This window comes from Pleurodeles waltl, chromosome 1_1, assembly GCF_031143425.1.
Source record: "Pleurodeles waltl isolate 20211129_DDA chromosome 1_1, aPleWal1.hap1.20221129, whole genome shotgun sequence".
In the NCBI taxonomy this organism is placed as follows: Eukaryota; Metazoa; Chordata; class Amphibia; order Caudata; family Salamandridae; genus Pleurodeles; species Pleurodeles waltl.
The window spans coordinates 241,130,964-241,147,934 of record NC_090436.1 but is presented as its reverse complement, the minus strand read 5'-3'; the positions used below and the strand labels follow the sequence as shown (position 1 = coordinate 241,147,934).

Below are 16,971 nucleotides of genomic sequence, written 5' to 3'. Positions count from 1 at the left end.
GTGGCATCATTGCGGAGGCAGTTGTATAGATTAACACAACAAAGAGGCCTCTGAGATATCACAAAGCCTGCACCGTCCAAGCCCGCACCGGGAGGCGTGGTGAGCGCTCAACTGGGCTGCATTCCAAACTCCACAGCCCGCCCGACTCCCGCTTCCCCATAACCACATCCCGTACGTCACGCTGTGCCCGTCCCGGCCATCTCATTGTCATTCTGTTCAGGACAAAGTGCTGCCCGGACAGTGGAAACGTGTGATACTAGCGTGACGCGGCCAGGCAGGTGGGCTCAGCACGCCACCGTGCGGCACAGAGACGCGGCCCATTGCCTTGCGCCTCTCCCACCCCTCCTTCAGGCGGTCTGGGTGTCAAGGGCTGTTTGCTCGGTCCCTCGAAGGGAGAGAACTGTTTCCCTCACACGCGTGCTGCACGACTAGCTCTTGGACCCCACTTATACAGCCTGAGGTGGCAACGCACCTTTGCTCCCTCACAGCGCCTCCTACATTTCTCACAAGGGAGTACTTCTCTTGCTAACCTGTATCCCACATGTGCTAAACCTCTTTGACTAACACCTAACATCCCTCCCGAGGTGTTGCACCGCTCTTATTCACACCTCTAGACGGATATCCGCACCGGCTTCCCTTCCCCCGCCCCTCCCTCACACACCAACGAGGTATGCTGAGTCTCTTTCACTCCTCGCTCGTGCGCACTGATGGACGAAGCTGCGGTGACGTCCTGCGCCAGAAGCAACAAGCGTCATCCATCGCGCCAGAAGCAACCAAGCGCCTGCTAGCAGTGGTACTAGTTTTTAGAGCGTGGGTGCTGCCAACACAGTTACACCATAGTCTTCGCAAGGACTGTGAAAAATCCAAGGATTTAATAAAAAACAGGTGTAGCAAATGAGCTGCGCGCCTCACCAGGAGGGTGGTAAGGTTGAAAGTATGTTGGCAATGGTGCATTTTGGAGCACACTACCACACATATTGTGCTAAAGCAGGGTGTGGGTGCATACTCTCATTTACAGACTGCACAGTCCATTGAAATGGCTTCATAACTTACAATGACATGCCGTCTTACTGATAATACCACATCGCACAAAAACGATAATGTGTGGAACTTGGGTTCCAGTAAATATTTATTATTTGCACATCACCAAGTAAAGGGATTTGTTTTGATCCTATTAAAATCTTTGTTTCTATCAGAATTTAGAATCACCTAAAACGTGTTTCATTTGTGCTTTCCTAACTGCTGCAACATTTTGAAATATTTGTACAGTTCATTTACAGTTATTAAAATTTTGTGTTTAGAAAAAAACTCACGTCCTACAGTGTTTCCTTTCACTTTCATTACCCCAGCAAGATTATCAGATAGCTACTTCACAGAATCCTCTAACTTTGCAGCCGGAGAACAAGAAGTAAACACAAACCTCCAGAACACATAGCCTGTAATTTGACTTCCGTCTTTCAATACACAGCAAATGTGCCAAGATAAAAACAAAACTTAACGGCATCTTTATTGCTCATTCACCTTCTGAACTCCGGCCTGGTTACTTTGGAGGTTCTGCAGTACCTTTGCTTCCAGTACCTATGCCTTCTAATGCCTGACAACAAAAAATATTTCTGTGAGTACTTAGTTCCTTAGAAATGGTAGCCACCAATGGTGCAGCAGATACTGTGGCACCATTACCCAGAGTCTTGAGGGGCCCATTGATCCCTGACAATTGCTAAATTTCATTACCCCAGCAGCAGTCAAAATTGTAATTTTCCTTGCTAGCACCAGGGCCCATGGCATAGTTTCTACGCTACTGTGAACATCCTGGCTTCCATTTCACATTTGTTTGCTGACAGTGTGCATATAAGTAGACCGGATTTAGATGCCTACACTCAGAGCTTGAAGTGGACACGATCTACGGGGAAATATTTTTTGATTTAACAAAAATAGTTCCACTCTTTTTTTTAAAAACAACTATCCCCGATGGTTAACTCCAACAGCAGAAATGCTCTACTGAAGTGAATGGAGTGAGTCTCCAGTGCTGTGACGTTGAGGGCGGGACAGGCAGCTAAACAAGAAAGAAGTCTTCTTGCCAGGGTACCTGCTGCTTGCAAGGGATGTCAAAGTCTGTAATTGGTCAATCTGCAAATATAAATACTGCTTGGAAGCTGGGACTGGCTTTGATTGATGGAGTCAGTTGAAGCTTTGCGATTACAAAGATTTATTCACTTTGAAAGGTACTGCAAGTTTAAAGTAATGACTTACATATTCACAGTACTTTCTGTAACAAGCTGGGACCTCGTAGCACTAACACCGCACATGCAGCTGTCTCCCACTGCACCAATCAGAATTCAATTCTGTGGCTCTCTGGTTACACAATATAACACAAGTACACTGTTCCATACAGAAGAAAGAAAGAAAAGTTAGAGTGACCTGAAATATCAGGAGCAAGAACCCTCAAGCATCATAATAGATGTCTGGCATCATCACTGGGTAATGCTCCTCGCCAGGTCGGCAGTGCAATACCTGACGGGCTCCCCACAAGGAGGAGCACTGAACCGTAGTGTTCTGATAGTTACAAATGAAAACTAACTATCAAGAAAAGTAAGTGCTATCATTCGAGCACCCAAACCCAGTGGAGAGAACAATAGGCTTAAGGATAAAATTGGTAAAACAACCCTACTTATATCATCATTTTAATCAATAGTCAGGGATGAAACCAAGATTAAAAACAAGAGAAAGTAATATAATGAGTGTCAATGCTCGATTACTTTCGATGAGAAATAAACTCAGAGAAAAAACCTACAAGGAATCCTCCTTCAACAAGGTCAACATGTTTCGCGTCGTGTGGTCCCTATGGATCCAATGACGCTTCATCAGGACCAAAATATTAATGCGCTCTTCTCCAGTCAAATAAAAATCATACTCACAAAAGTTGATTCACTTATATTGTGGAGCAATAGGTTAAATCACAGACAGGTCGCCCTAGGAAACATAAATAAAAAACACAGCACCAAATTGTGCCCGGAAATGGTCATAAATAAATCATGCAAACATTGTGCAATCAATCAAGAAAAGAAAGGCAGAGAAATATGAAAAATTATGATGACAGTGAGGTAGGCTTACCACCCCTAAGTCGGGAGCAGGCTCCTTGGTAAGTACGTCCCCAAGACTCGGCTATCAGCTAGACATAGTAAGTACGTATCATTAGTAAGTGTGTCCATCACTAATCTGGTGTAAAGGTTTCCAATTCATTGGTAATCAACATATCTCTTTAAGTAAAGTATAAACGAGAAAATATAATCAATGTAAAGGTCATTGTCCTTTCATCTAAATAATATGATGTCAATACCGTAAAAAGTGTACTCGACATTGTTGACAGTAACGATATATGAAAACAACTAGGAACCATCATCAGTCAATAAAAAGTTCATTACAGAGGTTCAAGAATCAGTACAAATAATCGGCACCTCACAATAATATCACGATAATAAATACAGTGCCATTCTGTTTGGGGTGGCACTTCAAATACTTTAAAATCGTTTAGAATGGCAAGAGGCTCGAAAAAAGGGGGGGGGGCACGCTCCATCGAAATAACGAGAGCGCGAGTGAGCCCGTGCGTGTCATACAAAGTATAAAACGAAGACCTACACAAAGGTCTTACAGTTTACTTACTGCGTGTGCCGAAGGTCCAAATTATGAACCTACCCTCCGGGACGTCGAACCACATATAAGCGCGGTAAGATGTTCACGGAGTATTTCAAGATGACGGCGACCCGGAAGTCAGGTCCGGGCTCGACAAAAACAGAGCAAGTCTTCCCACGGTAGTGGAAGTATAATTGAAATAAAAGAGGGCCTAAAAACTTGGCGGCCATCTTTGGTGAGGAAAATTCACCGTTTATACTGAAAAGCACTATACAGTCTTATAGGGGCATTCCAAACGTCTGTTATAACGACAGGAACTGTCCTTCACTGTTTATAAGTCACCTAAGAGGAGAGGTCTCTTTGAGAAGAGCATTCTATAGGTCCATCTACCTACTAAATGATCGTAGGTCTTTAGTCAAATCTGAAAAAACGTATGTATCCTCAAGGTGCAATATAAAAAAAAAGATAACAGTGTGTGTGTCTGTTATCCTATTTAAATAAAGATATCACAGACACCTATGAGGACCAGTCAGTACATTAGTGAAGTCTGAGTAAATACATATAATTTATGCTAATGAGGTCCAAGGGATGTCATCATTAAGACCCCGTATATTAGTTCCCAATTTGAACACCCATCTTTCTTCTGTCCTAAAAAGGTGTCCTGGATCATTAGGTTTTATTTTAGGTGCTTCCAAAACTATCCACCAGAGGTCATCAGGGGAGTGTTTTGTTGCTAAGTAATGTGTACTAAGTTTAGTAGTGATCCTACTACACCTGATGTTGCTGCGGTGTTCATTAATACGGTTTTTAACCGGTCTGGTCGTCATGCCTATGTAGCGCAGATCACAAGGGCAAGTAATCATGTAGACACAATTCTTAGTGTTACAATTAGTATGTTTTTTGAGGTGCCATATACCTATCGGATCTAGGTTTACTGATGATAAATTCCTAGTGAACATACACACGTTGCAATTCCCACACGGGTGATGTCCTACAACCGGAGGAAGACCCCACAATGTCTTCTGGGTGTCAGTATTGGTTGATGGTCGTGGACGCGTGTGAATGACCATATCCTTGATATTAGTTGACCGTTTAAACGTGAATAGAGGTCGAGAGATTTCATGACCACCACTGGTCAAAATAGACCATCGTTTGTTAATCAATTTCTTGATTGAATTAGATAAGGGGGTAAAAGTAGAGACACAAGTAATTCTTGACTGAGGTATTTTGTCAAAAGTAGTAAGTAGGGACTCCCTATTATTATTTCTTGCCCGTTTACGTGCCTGGCTCACAATTCTGGAGGGATAGTGGCGTTCCAGAAGTTTTTTTTGTAGAACATCAGCTTGATGGTCAAATTCAAGGGAGGAACTACAGTTCCGTCTAAGTCGTAAAAATTGACCAACCGGTAGGTTGTCTCTCAATGTTTTTGGGTGGTGACTTTCATACAGTAACAGAGAGTTACGGTCAGTGGGTTTGTGATAGATGGAGGTGGACACTTTACCATTATGGATAGTAATCATCAAATCGAGAAAAGGTAGTTGTGTCGCAGAAACAGTGGACGTAAATCTAAGAAACGGATCAAGGGTATTGATCCAGGTCGTGAAATGGTCCGCAAGGGACAAGGGACCATTCCATATAATCAGGATATCATCGATATAACGGCGCCATAATGTAACATGATTCGAAAATGGATTGAGCGATGATAAGATGAATTTTTTTCCAAAATCGTACATATATAAGCACGCCAGGCTAGGGGCAAAAGTACTGCCCATCGATGTACCCCGGACTTGATGATAATATTGGTCATCAAATAGAAAGTAATTTTCAGTAAGAGCCAATCTGGCTAGTTGCATTAAAAAGCAGATTGGAGTCGTAAGTGTGTCAACTGAATCTTGCAGGGCTGACTCTATAACTTGTAGAGTCGCTTCCTGTGGAATGTTGGTATATAATGCCTCAACATCCATAGTGATTATGCCTTGTACAGTGTCAGAGTTGTTGACCGACTCAATCAAATTAAGGACATCTTTGGTATCCTTCAAATAAGTGGAGGAATTCTTGACAAGAGTCTGTAGAAAATGATCACAGAACATTGATAATGGTTCTAAAACTGAACCTATTCCCGAGACAATAGGGCGTCCTGGGGGTGGTATAATATCTTTGTGAATTTTTGGCAGGCAATAAAAATAAGGGACGCGAGGATGTAAAGTATCAAGGAAATCAGCCTCCTTAGGTGAGATCCACGAGTTATTCTTAGCTTCTTCGATCAGAATCCTAATCTGAGTCTGTAGTCTGGTGGTAGGGTCGTCCCTAATCTTGACATAATAGGTGGCATCACTTAACAAACGTAAGCATTCCTTCTTGTAATCTGAAGAGTTCATGATGACAATGGCGCCTCCTTTGTCAGCCTGTTTGATAGTGATCTGTGGATCAGAAGCTACATCAAGCAGGGCCCTCTTCTCTTTATTAGGGATGTTAATGAATGGATGTTTAGGGCATAATTTATTTAAATCAGTAAGTACTGCTTTCTCAAAAGTCACAACTTCACTGGGCATAACCACTTGTGGAGGCACAAAAGTGGAGTGTTTTCTTAGACCTGAATCACACTGTGTAGGTTCTGCTCTCTTGTCCTTAAAAAAGAAATTCAACCGGATTTTCCGGAAAAATTGAGCCATTTCGATATTTAGTCGAAAGAAGTCCTCCTCAGGTGTGGGGACAAAACCCAAACCCTTGTTGAGTATGTCTGTTTCTATAGATGTGAGTGGTCTAGATGATACATTAACAACTAGGTTCTCACTGAGGGGCTCCTTGTTTGGCTCCTGGTCACCATTTGGGGTTCTTCTCTGGACCACTGAACCCGTCTGCCCCTTCCTCTTCTTCTGCCTCTGCCCCTGCCCCGGCCGTGGCCTAAAAAAGGCACATATGGCATCATGGGGCGGGGCTGAAAGAAGGGGTAAGGGGGTTGCCAAGGTAAAGGTTGGTGTACTGGGTAAGGTGGATAATTATAAAAAGGTTGTGGTGGATTTTCATCCGTACTCCACCCGTCAGAAGAAGAACCACTGCTAAAAGTCTGAGTTTTCTTAAAATTTGTTGTAGATTCATCAGAGGATCTGGACTGATTATCAGCCTCATAGTCATCCTTGATGTAAGGGTATACCTTTTCTCTACTGAATCTGACTATGTCTTTTTGAAGTTTAGTTATTTTTTGTTGTGTCAAAAACTCTTTGGTCTCATTTAATTCTGTAGTGATTTCTGCGAGTCGGCTCTTAAACGCAGTTAATGATATGGTGGTCTTAAGACTGTTCTCAATCGTATTAATTTGAATGATGATTGTGTCAGCCAATCGCTTAGAGGTATTAATAATTAGGACCAACCAATCCCTGGTACATTTCCAGGCTATTTGGGCCCAGTCTCTTCTGAAGGCTAAATCTTGTAGAAATATTTGCGGTATGTTAGAGACCAAGAGACCATTGGGAGCGATATTTGCTCGTAGGTATTCTGTCATGATGGTCCCATGCATGACAGTCTTGATCAATTCTTTTTTCAAAGTTGAAAGTTTATCCCATTCCGATTTTAGACTACCTGTTGCGGCAGACCCTTCATTGTTAAGAATTGAAGGTGCCTGTAGAATAGCTGATACCATGTCATCATCATAGCTAAGACCCTGAAAATCTTCCATTATGAAGATTTAAAAGGTCAGCTTACTAAAATTAATAAGAGGTCCCACAGCAAGCAGCTGTACAAACGTATAATGTAAGAGGGGGGAGGGACCGGGAGATTGATTGGTCCAGTGTACACTCTCCCTACTATAATGCAATATAACACAAGTACACTGTTCCATACAGAAGAAAGAAAGAAAAGTTAGAGTGACCTGAAATATCAGGAGCAAGAACCCTCAAGCATCATAATAGATGTCTGGCATCATCACTGGGTAATGCTCCTCGCCAGGTCGGCAGTGCAATACCTGATGGGCTCCCCACAAGGAGGAGCACTGAACCGTAGTGTTCTGATAGTTACAAATGAAAACTAACTATCAAGAAAAGTAAGTGCTATCATTCGAGCACCCAAACCCAGTGGAGAGAACAATAGGCTTAAGGATAAAATTGGTAAAACAACCCTACTTATATCATCATTTTAATCAATAGTCAGGGATGAAACCATGATTAAAAACAAGAGAAAGTAATATAATGAGTGTCAATGCTCGATTACTTTCGATGAGAAATAAACTCGGAGAAAAAACCTACTAGGAATCCTCCTTCAACAAGGTCAACATGTTTCGCGTCGTGTGGTAAGAGGCTCGAAAAAAGGGGGGGGTTGCATGAACCAACAGAGGTTCCCTAATGTAAAATAGTGCATTTCCTACAGATTAGTTTAACTCGCCCCCCCACCTTCGCTGGCCCCGCCCCCACTAAATTTCAGATCACAGTTCCTATACCTCTTTTTAATGAACTCGACCGCTGCCTACACTAAGGTATCAAGCGGTATTGTCACACTGAGCGCCACGGTCAAGGGGTCGCCCTCTGCAAGATAGACGACCCGAGGTAGGAGTAGCCGGCAGAAATCTTTGGGAGTGGCATTTTTTAGGATATACTAAAATGGTAAGATAACTCTGGTGGTTAATGCATTTGAGGTTAAGATCTACGACTTGTCTAATCGCAGTTTTGGCTCATGATATAGTAATACAGAGATTAAATGTTCCTGCTGCGAAGCGCAACGTGTGACATGCAAATCCCCATTAGTATTTTACGTTGTTAACTCACTGGGTTATTGCTTTTGTCAAAGAGGTCCTTTTGTTACTTAAAGCTCATAAGTAACAGTTCTTCTAATAAATAACATTGCGCTATGAACTGGTATCAAAATGCTGCATGCAAATTGTAAGACATAAGTTTAGAAGCTTATTGTTTTTCCTCTCTATTTTTCATTATTCTATGGTTCTTGAAACAGGTTCCTTTGGATAGCAATATTATGTTATTAGTATGACACCCAATCTTTGTGTTACATCTATGGGGCAGATTCACTAACAGATTATATGATGGAACCACGCATGCATGAACAACGCATGCCTTAACAACGTGGTCAGAACCACGACCGCGTTGTTTCCACTCATGCCTTTCCCACGCATGCCTTTACAACAAATTTTGTTGTAAAAGCATGCCTAGTAAAGGCATGTGTGGAAACACCATGTGAAATGGTATACGTGGCTCTATCATACAACCCACCCTAAGGCCCAAAACAACCCCCACCCCAACACCTAAACTACCCGACCCTCCCACCCGCCCTGAGCCTTAAAAAAAATACTATCCTAACCCCCCTTTCCTAGAAACTAAAGTACCCTGACCCCCTACCCGCCCTGAACCCTAATAAAAAACCTACCCTGACCCCCACCCCTGCCCATTAAAACAAAACTACCCTGACTCCCCCACCCTGAGCCCTAAAACCTTCCCCTCTAAGTGTACAACCCCAACCCCTCACCCACCATAAGCCTTAAAAAAACAAACTATCCTGACCCCCTATCTCTGCCCCCCAAACCTAAATGACCCTGCCCCCCACCCGCCCTGAGCCCTAAAACCTCCCTCCCAAGTAAACTACCCTGACACCTCCCACCCGCCCTGACCCCTAAAACCTTCCCCCCTAAGTAAACTACCCGACCCCCCACATACCTCAAGCCCTTAATCCACCCCACCCCTAAAAACTACCCTCCACTCCTGCCCCAGCCCCACTTACCTCACCACATCCTCTCCTGAGCCTTCTGCTCTTCTCTACTCTCTCCTCCCACCCTTCCGTAAACTTTCTCCCACCCCTTTGAAAGTAAACTACCCCGCCCCAACCTAAGCCCTAAAAAACGAAATACCCAACCCCCCCAACCCGCCCCTAAAAAAAAAAGCCTGACCCCCCACCCACCCTAAACCCTTAATCTGCCTCACCCCTAAAAACTACCCTCACCCCCACCCCACTTACCTCAATGCATCCTCTCCCGATCCACTCTGCCTTTTTCTGTGCCTTAAAGATGCATATGCGTAGCTCAGCACATGCGTGGTTAAGGCACAGAAAAAAGCAGTCATTGTTCTGGCAACTGTGGTTACACTTGCGTGGGAAATGTACGCGTTGTTTACAACGCATTTTTCAGGACGTTTCAGGACATTTCCCTTACTAACACTTTGCACCTGATTTGCATCACAAACCTGGTGGAAAGTGTTATTTTAGGACTTACTTTCCAGGGCAAATCCAGAATTGTATTGAACAATAGCCCTAAACTAACAGAAAGTACTGCTATGTGCTACTTTACATCTAGGAGACGTACAACGGGTTGCACATAGACGTTTTAATGTTCTCACCCATGGATTTTGACGATAATCCCTGTCTACTAATTTTGGTGCGAAGGGATTGGCATAAAAAAAAAAAACCTCTTAGGGGCAGATGTGAAGTTGGAGAAAAGATTTATTTTCTCCAAACCAATCCGACTTTGCATGTGCGCTACACCATATGCAACACTTACAAAGTACTTAAATGTTAAACTTTGTCAAAGTATAGCATTTTTTGATGGAAGGATACCCTTTCAGTATTTAAGGGTGTGTGCATTGGCGCAAGGCAGCCGAAGCCACACTAGCACTATAAGGGAGAGCAACACCACCATATCATATTAGATATGATGCTGTTGCAGACATGGTGCTGTTGTGCTCTCTCCTTTTCATGTAACACAGTTCAGCAACTTTAGTTACTGCGCACCGTAGAAACTGAGGGCCTGACTTAGATGTCGAAGGGCAGGTTACTCCGTCACAACACTAACGGATATTCCATCCACCGAAATATAAATTATATTATAGCCTATGAGATTTACATTTCGGCAGATAAGAAATCCATCATTGCTGTGATGGAGTCACCTGTCCGCCAAAACCTAAATCAGGCCCCTAACCTGCCCCTTCTTTGATCCAGACAAAGCACACTTGTAATCCCTACCAGTATGGATGGCATGTGACTCTTACACCTTGTAGTCCTCATTGCAGTAAGTAACATTTCTTATTTATTGATTTACACACTTCTATGACTCATTGTCTCTATATAACATGTTTGGGATGTGAAGCGCTCTGGCAGTTTATCTGGGATGGCTAGTGCTATAAAACAAATGTGAGAGAGGGGATTAGGAGAAATGATGGGCATCACTGGAAGATGGTAGGGAGTGAATCCGTGAAGGGGGTGGTCATGGGGGAAAATGAGGTGCCAACAAAGATGATCGAGGGGGGCCACCCACGCTAAAGATGGTTCTGATATAAATAAAATGTAAACAGGGCAATGCATTGGATATTTCTAGGGCAGTGTTTTGGTTCTCTCTCGTTTTTTTTTTTTGGGGGGGGGGGGGCTTGAGGGGCGACTCCTCAGGAGTTAATTTCTAGATAAAGTCCTAACACGTGTGCACTGGAGTCACAAAAACTGGGTACTTAATTTGCTTCTGAGGGGCATGTTATGACAATATTTTAATGTCCACGGTAACATAAGTAAATTGTAAAGTTCCTATGTCACAAACTACTAACACAATTTCAAACTAGGAACATGATTAAAGATGCAGTACATTCCTCGATACACAGCAATACGACAGGGGTGTAAACAAACCCGCGCCAGAGCAGGTATTTTGTGCTGCCCGGCAACCTGCTCCGTAAATATGCACCAAGGAAGCACTTTCACTTTAATTCACGGCCCTTATCAATTAGCCGAATATCACTGCAGCCGGAAACACTGTTGATAAAGCTGAGAATCATAGCATTGGATAATGGTACAATTCGTTATTTACAAAACTTACAGACGGTATAAGTGCGGCACGAAGTACGCCATAAAAAAACAGATGTTGATGTATGACTAGTCATGGCACATTGAAATCTGCTACTTTTTGTTTAAAAAGCTGGTGCTTGACTCCCCACGTCCAAAGAACTGGCCTGTCATGAAATGCACTAATGCTTGGAAAAGTGGACATGGGAGTCAAAGACAAAGGCAGCATCCCAGCTGCAAGAACACACTCCACTTCTCACAAAACACCCTCAAGCCCACATTTTCGGAAAAGAGCAGCGTCCGGCCACCCCCCGGGCATGGACCCCCGGAACATTCTTGGCTCCCGGGGCGTCCCTCTGCGGGGCTCGGGCTGGACCAGCACCGTCCGGTGAGAGGATTCTGACGCCAACCTCCTCTCACAAATACTGATGCTGATGCAGAGCACTAGAGCGCGGGGGGTTAGTAAGGAGACCGCCATCCGGGCTACTGAGAGAACTCCCTTACCTTCATTGCTGCAGACAGGACCTCGCGCTGAGGGGACGGGCAGGAGGTGCGAGGCCGGCCCTGTTGAGAAGTGAGAGACAGACTCGGCACAAACTCAGCCTCTTCTCTCGACTGTCCCACGTCCACTCATTCTATACCTCCCCACTCACTCCATACCTCCCCTCTCACAGTATCCTCCCCACACCAGCCCCTTCCCCCCACCTCCTGCATCTCTGGCATTCCTTCATCTTCCTCTGCCAAACGTCTTCCTCCTCCCCGCCCACTCATTATAACTCGGTATGTTGTTGTGTTTTTTCTGATACCCAGGAGTCCACAGGAGGCCGGCGAGTTAAAACGCCGATGCAATAGCTGGTAGTGTTTCGTACATCTCTCCAGCCCCTTCGCCTGGCAGTGACCAGGCTGAATTTCTGCGAGAATCGAAATTTTTCCTAATTATGTTATTTGGCTGAAAGTATGTACACATGGCTCGTCCCTGTTGCTATGTTACTGTTTATCATTCACAAAATAAAGGCATAAAAGTGTGGGCTATGGAGTCCAATAAAATAACAGAACCCTTAATGTCTTCAGCCCAGAAGAGAGTACATGGGGGCGACACATGGGGTCGTGTGCCGTCTCACACAGCACGGTGCCTCTTCTCTCCAACAGCACCCATCATGGAGCCGCAAAGTGCTCAACACTTGCTTAAAATGAAAGAGGTATGTTAACAGGTATATTCATGCCAGTGGGGTAACGAAACGTACCCCCTCTCCCATAGTGCCTGTAGAGGGGCCCCGGACCCAGTCAGGGACCTGCCGCCAGTGCAGAGTGTACTGTGGTGAAGGGGCCCTCTGCATCTCGGGGCTGTGGGTGCCTTTGTTACGCCACTGATTGATGCGCCGAGCTGAAAGTGGGGGAAGGTCACAGGATCCCAGCACTTATAGGAAAGAGAACGAACATCCTTAGTTTACGTTATTACATTTCTTTTTAAGCTGTGCATTTAGGAATTAGACCCATACCCATACACAAGAAGCCTCGTTCGCTACTTGTCTTCAGCGGTCGAAGTGCATTTAAACATTATGGGAACTGTGATGCGGTGCGCAAATTAGGTTTGAGGAGTGAGCCTAGGGGCGGCGTCAAAGGGGTGGTTAAAAAACAAACTATTCTGAAACTTTCTTCGTTGTTTGACCCTCGGGTAACCACATATAAAATAAGGCACAGCTTGAATGAAAAGTAAATGCAACTTCACGAAAACTCTATTAGTATAAGATAGGCTGCTGCAAAAGACGCAAACAATGTTCCAAAATATAGATGTTGCAATACCTAGACTGCATAGTGCATTTTTTAATAACTGTTCTTTAAATGCACACTTCACAGCTCAGCAGATAACTCTCTTGCAATACTACTCAAAAATAATACATCTGCGTCACCAGGAAGCGCCAAGTGACTACCAATGAACCATCCCGTGACGGTTGTCTATTTACAAAAAGTAGAGGATCTGTTTTTCTTAAATAAAAACGTGGGGGCTGTGGGCATGTCGTGCCTCTCAGATCCTGCCCACTTCGCCCATTGCTTGTCTTCAAGCGAGAGCTCAAACACTCCTGTGTAGAAGCAGATCACATGCTACGAGTGAGAGCATCTCTGCTCCCGAGGCTTCAGGCACCAGTGGGTGAGACTTCTCTCCCCTCCTCTTCTCCCCATTTATGCAAGTGATGCCAAATCAACCATCAACTCATGTTTGCATTCACCTATTCATGCATCTAAAAAACCATGCCCTCAACTCATCACTCATTGAAAAGGGACTTACATTTTTGTAAGCTATTCCTCTTGCCAGTTCCTTCAGTTCCTTTAACTGTTTTTAGGGTTTGGCCTGACACTGCAGCTATTACTATACCTTATGTGCTTGAGAGAGCGTACTTAATATTACATATTATAGACGTGAAATGCTTATGTCTAACAATGCTGTATTAATAAAACATTAATTAAAGCGTATTCATAAATATGGAGAATCGTTCATATGTATAAACTAATGTCAACTGTAAGAAATAATCGTTTATAGTTTGCCTAACTGAGTACATTAAAACGTATAAAACTGCATTCATTAGAACTCGTATATCTTAAGTTAGCATGAGCCAAGCAGAAGCTGTGTAGCTCTCATATTAAAAGCGTATTTTTTCTGCTTCTTCAGTGTGCGGACTTGCAAACGACCATGACCCAGCTATTGTTCTTTCTGTATTAGTTTGAAACATGGGGACATTTTCCCATCCGCATGCTAGCATCTTTTAGTATAAAATGATGTGCTTCGAAACATTTGTAGATACTTCCAAGGACAATGAGACGAGGGAAAGAGAACTTTTAACCTGAGACGTGTGCCAAGATGATGAAGTAACCCCGGATATGCCACCTACGGAAAGCCGATTATGAAGACCAATCAGAAGACAAAACAATATCGAGAGATGACAAATGCATTACTTAATGTATAATTTGATAGGTTAACAATGATGGGGTGTATTGACTAACCAATAGAATTTTGGGGGAATGAATTACGAGAAAGGGATAAAAACCCATGACAAGGAACAAACAATGCCAATTAGGTAGGGAATGATATTGATTGCATCCCGAAACTCTGTCACATTATTTTGTGACTTGAGACTTAGACAAACCATCCTTGCCCATATTACTGCCCCTTACACTTTTCTCCTTATGAGGAGAGTTTCTTGCCTTTAACTTAGATAGACTGACGGCGATCTAACTGATGTCCTGAAGACGAAGACTGATCCTGAATGCTGACTTAATCAGAGGAGGGTAATTATAAAATTGCTAATGAAAAATTCATTTTGCCTTTCTTCCTAGGTACCAACTGCTGTATGTTTTATTAGAGACCTTAGTTAGATGTTTTCCAAATTGGTGTTCAAAATTGTTTTGCATGACGCCCAACATGCTAATGCTAATTAGAGGTTAGATGAGGTATTCATTCTGACTGACAAACTGACGTGATTGACGTGGTGCTATGCTGAACTAGTATCTTAGAAAGTTTGATGTGTTACAATCTGCTTATATCTATCTGATTGTCTATGCTACTGATCTTTGCATTATTGAAAGCTTATTATGGTTGTCATCTTGTAATCGTGCTTATATGTTTATTGACTTTGAGATTAATGCCTTTGCTACTAGATTGTAATCAATAGGGAATAAAACTTATAAACTTCATTAAGGTGTGGTTATTCATGACTGAAAGGTCATGGTTGCGCCAAATGTTTATTAATGTCTAAAGTAAGAGATATTTTGGTGTTAAACTTTGACAATGTTATTGACATATTGATTGATATTTTGATCAGTTATCTCGTCCTACGGTGTCTCACCACTGGGCCCAAAGATTCATTGGCCTAAAACGAGTCCTGATGTGTATAAATTGACATAGACGGACGCGTTAACAGTTCTGGTAGCAGAGTACGGTTTGGCCCTTGGGGGCCCTAGGACGGAGTTTTCACTGTTCAATTGTTTTCTTGTGATAATGCAAATTGAAAAGATGATGAGTTGCTAGATCTGCCATGGGCTTTCCCGGGATCTCGGAGCCTGCCTAAATGAGTTGGGAATGTTCTCGGCGCCATAGTATGTGTGGTTAGGGTCTTTTGCGCTTATTAAATCTTATGTACTTTGCAGGTGATTGTGAATATTTGAGTGTGATTAGGCCAAATTAAGTGTTGTTTAGAAGGAGTGGGCGTACTCCACAGCATGAGAGTAGGGAAGTCGGCGTACTTCATGTGAATGCAGCGCTTGTTGCTCAAAATTATCCACGTGGTTGGTTGTTGTATACGGGCCTATTGAGGTCTAAGACTCCGGAGTATGATGTTAAAATGGTTTATGTTGTAATCTGTGCGGTTTAATAGGTCAATCGGGCGTGGTTGACAGGTCGAGTTTCGAGTTATGATGCATGCGTGTAACCTTCGATGGAGATTTGACAAGTTCTAAAGTGCACTAGAAGGAGTCATTGACAAGTCGAGAGTAGGATTTGCAGGTCGAATTCTGCTTGCGTATGAGGGAACTGAGAAGGTGAGAGTAGCGGCCGAGGCTTCAAGTGAAATCTCTGTAAAGTTCTGAAGCAAATGTGTTACCCTTCCTGTAGTAAACCGGCAGATTTGTGTTGTCATTTAAGTGCTAGCAATAATTCGCATTAGTTTGTATAAGTTGTAAGGAGTTAGTGAGGTGTGGACAAGCCGCAAGACTTTGTCAGCTGCAGTGTGTGTGAGTGTGACGTCAGTGGTGCCGCGCTGGGATAGGTCAGATGTCGAGAGGGGTCGCGCACGGATTGGCTGTCGTCCGTGAGAGACAATAGGTTGAGCAAAGGGTAGGTGAAGAGTGTCCTGGGATCTAAGCCGTTTTCTGAGTAAAAATAAAATAAAATGAATTTTGTTAAGGCATTTAAAAGCGCTTTGAAAGGAGATGTGTATATCGTTGCAACTGATGGGGAACCTACACCACCTGAGGGTACACCAGCTTACACGGTTATGGAGGAAAACGGTGTTGCATCGTGTTTATGGATAAAACAATGGCGCAAACTAACCGAGAAAGAAGGGTGTCTAGCGTTTCCCGAACATGGAACGTTTAATCAAAAGGTGTTAGAAAATCTGAGGTGGATGTTAAGTACACAGAAACCACCTCCTCGACCAGCACAATATGAGGCTTTGGCAATTTGGGACCTGATGGCTCTTAAACATAGACAAGAAAGATTTCACAGGAGATTGACAAGAGAAGAAAAATCCTATGCAGAGGCTAGATGGGACAATGAGAACAAAATGTGGAGACGAGGAATAGTGGATGGGTTGAAGCTGTTTCCGGCAATAGCCCAGGGAGAGGAAATACAGGGAAAGAAAGCTTCTTGCAAAACTGACAAAGAACCAGGCAAACACAAAGAGAATAAAAGATCTTGGGAAGAAGAGGACGACTCAGATGATGAGGCGTTTATGGATAGACTGTTACATGATCGTCCGCCACCATACGCGGTGAACGACAGTGCTCCAAGTACTAGCTTGGATCCTGGGAACCAGACGAAAGAGAAGGGTGTTACTGATACAGTGCAGACTAGCGATACAGCTTTGATAC

General features: G+C 43.5%; 1 protein-coding gene across 2 annotated transcripts in view; it reads right to left on the bottom strand.

The window, feature by feature from the left end:
* C7 (complement C7) overlaps positions 1-12,069 on the bottom strand; it is a 304,122-nt gene extending 292,053 nt beyond the window's left edge. For both annotated transcript variants that reach the window (XM_069221437.1, XM_069221440.1), the window contains exon 1: positions 11,893-12,069. In XM_069221437.1, coding sequence (XP_069077538.1) covers positions 11,893-11,898 — 6 coding nt within the window. In that variant the 5' untranslated portion in view covers positions 11,899-12,069. The remainder of the gene's footprint in view (positions 1-11,892) is intronic.
* Positions 12,070-16,971: the final 4,902 nt, after the last annotated feature.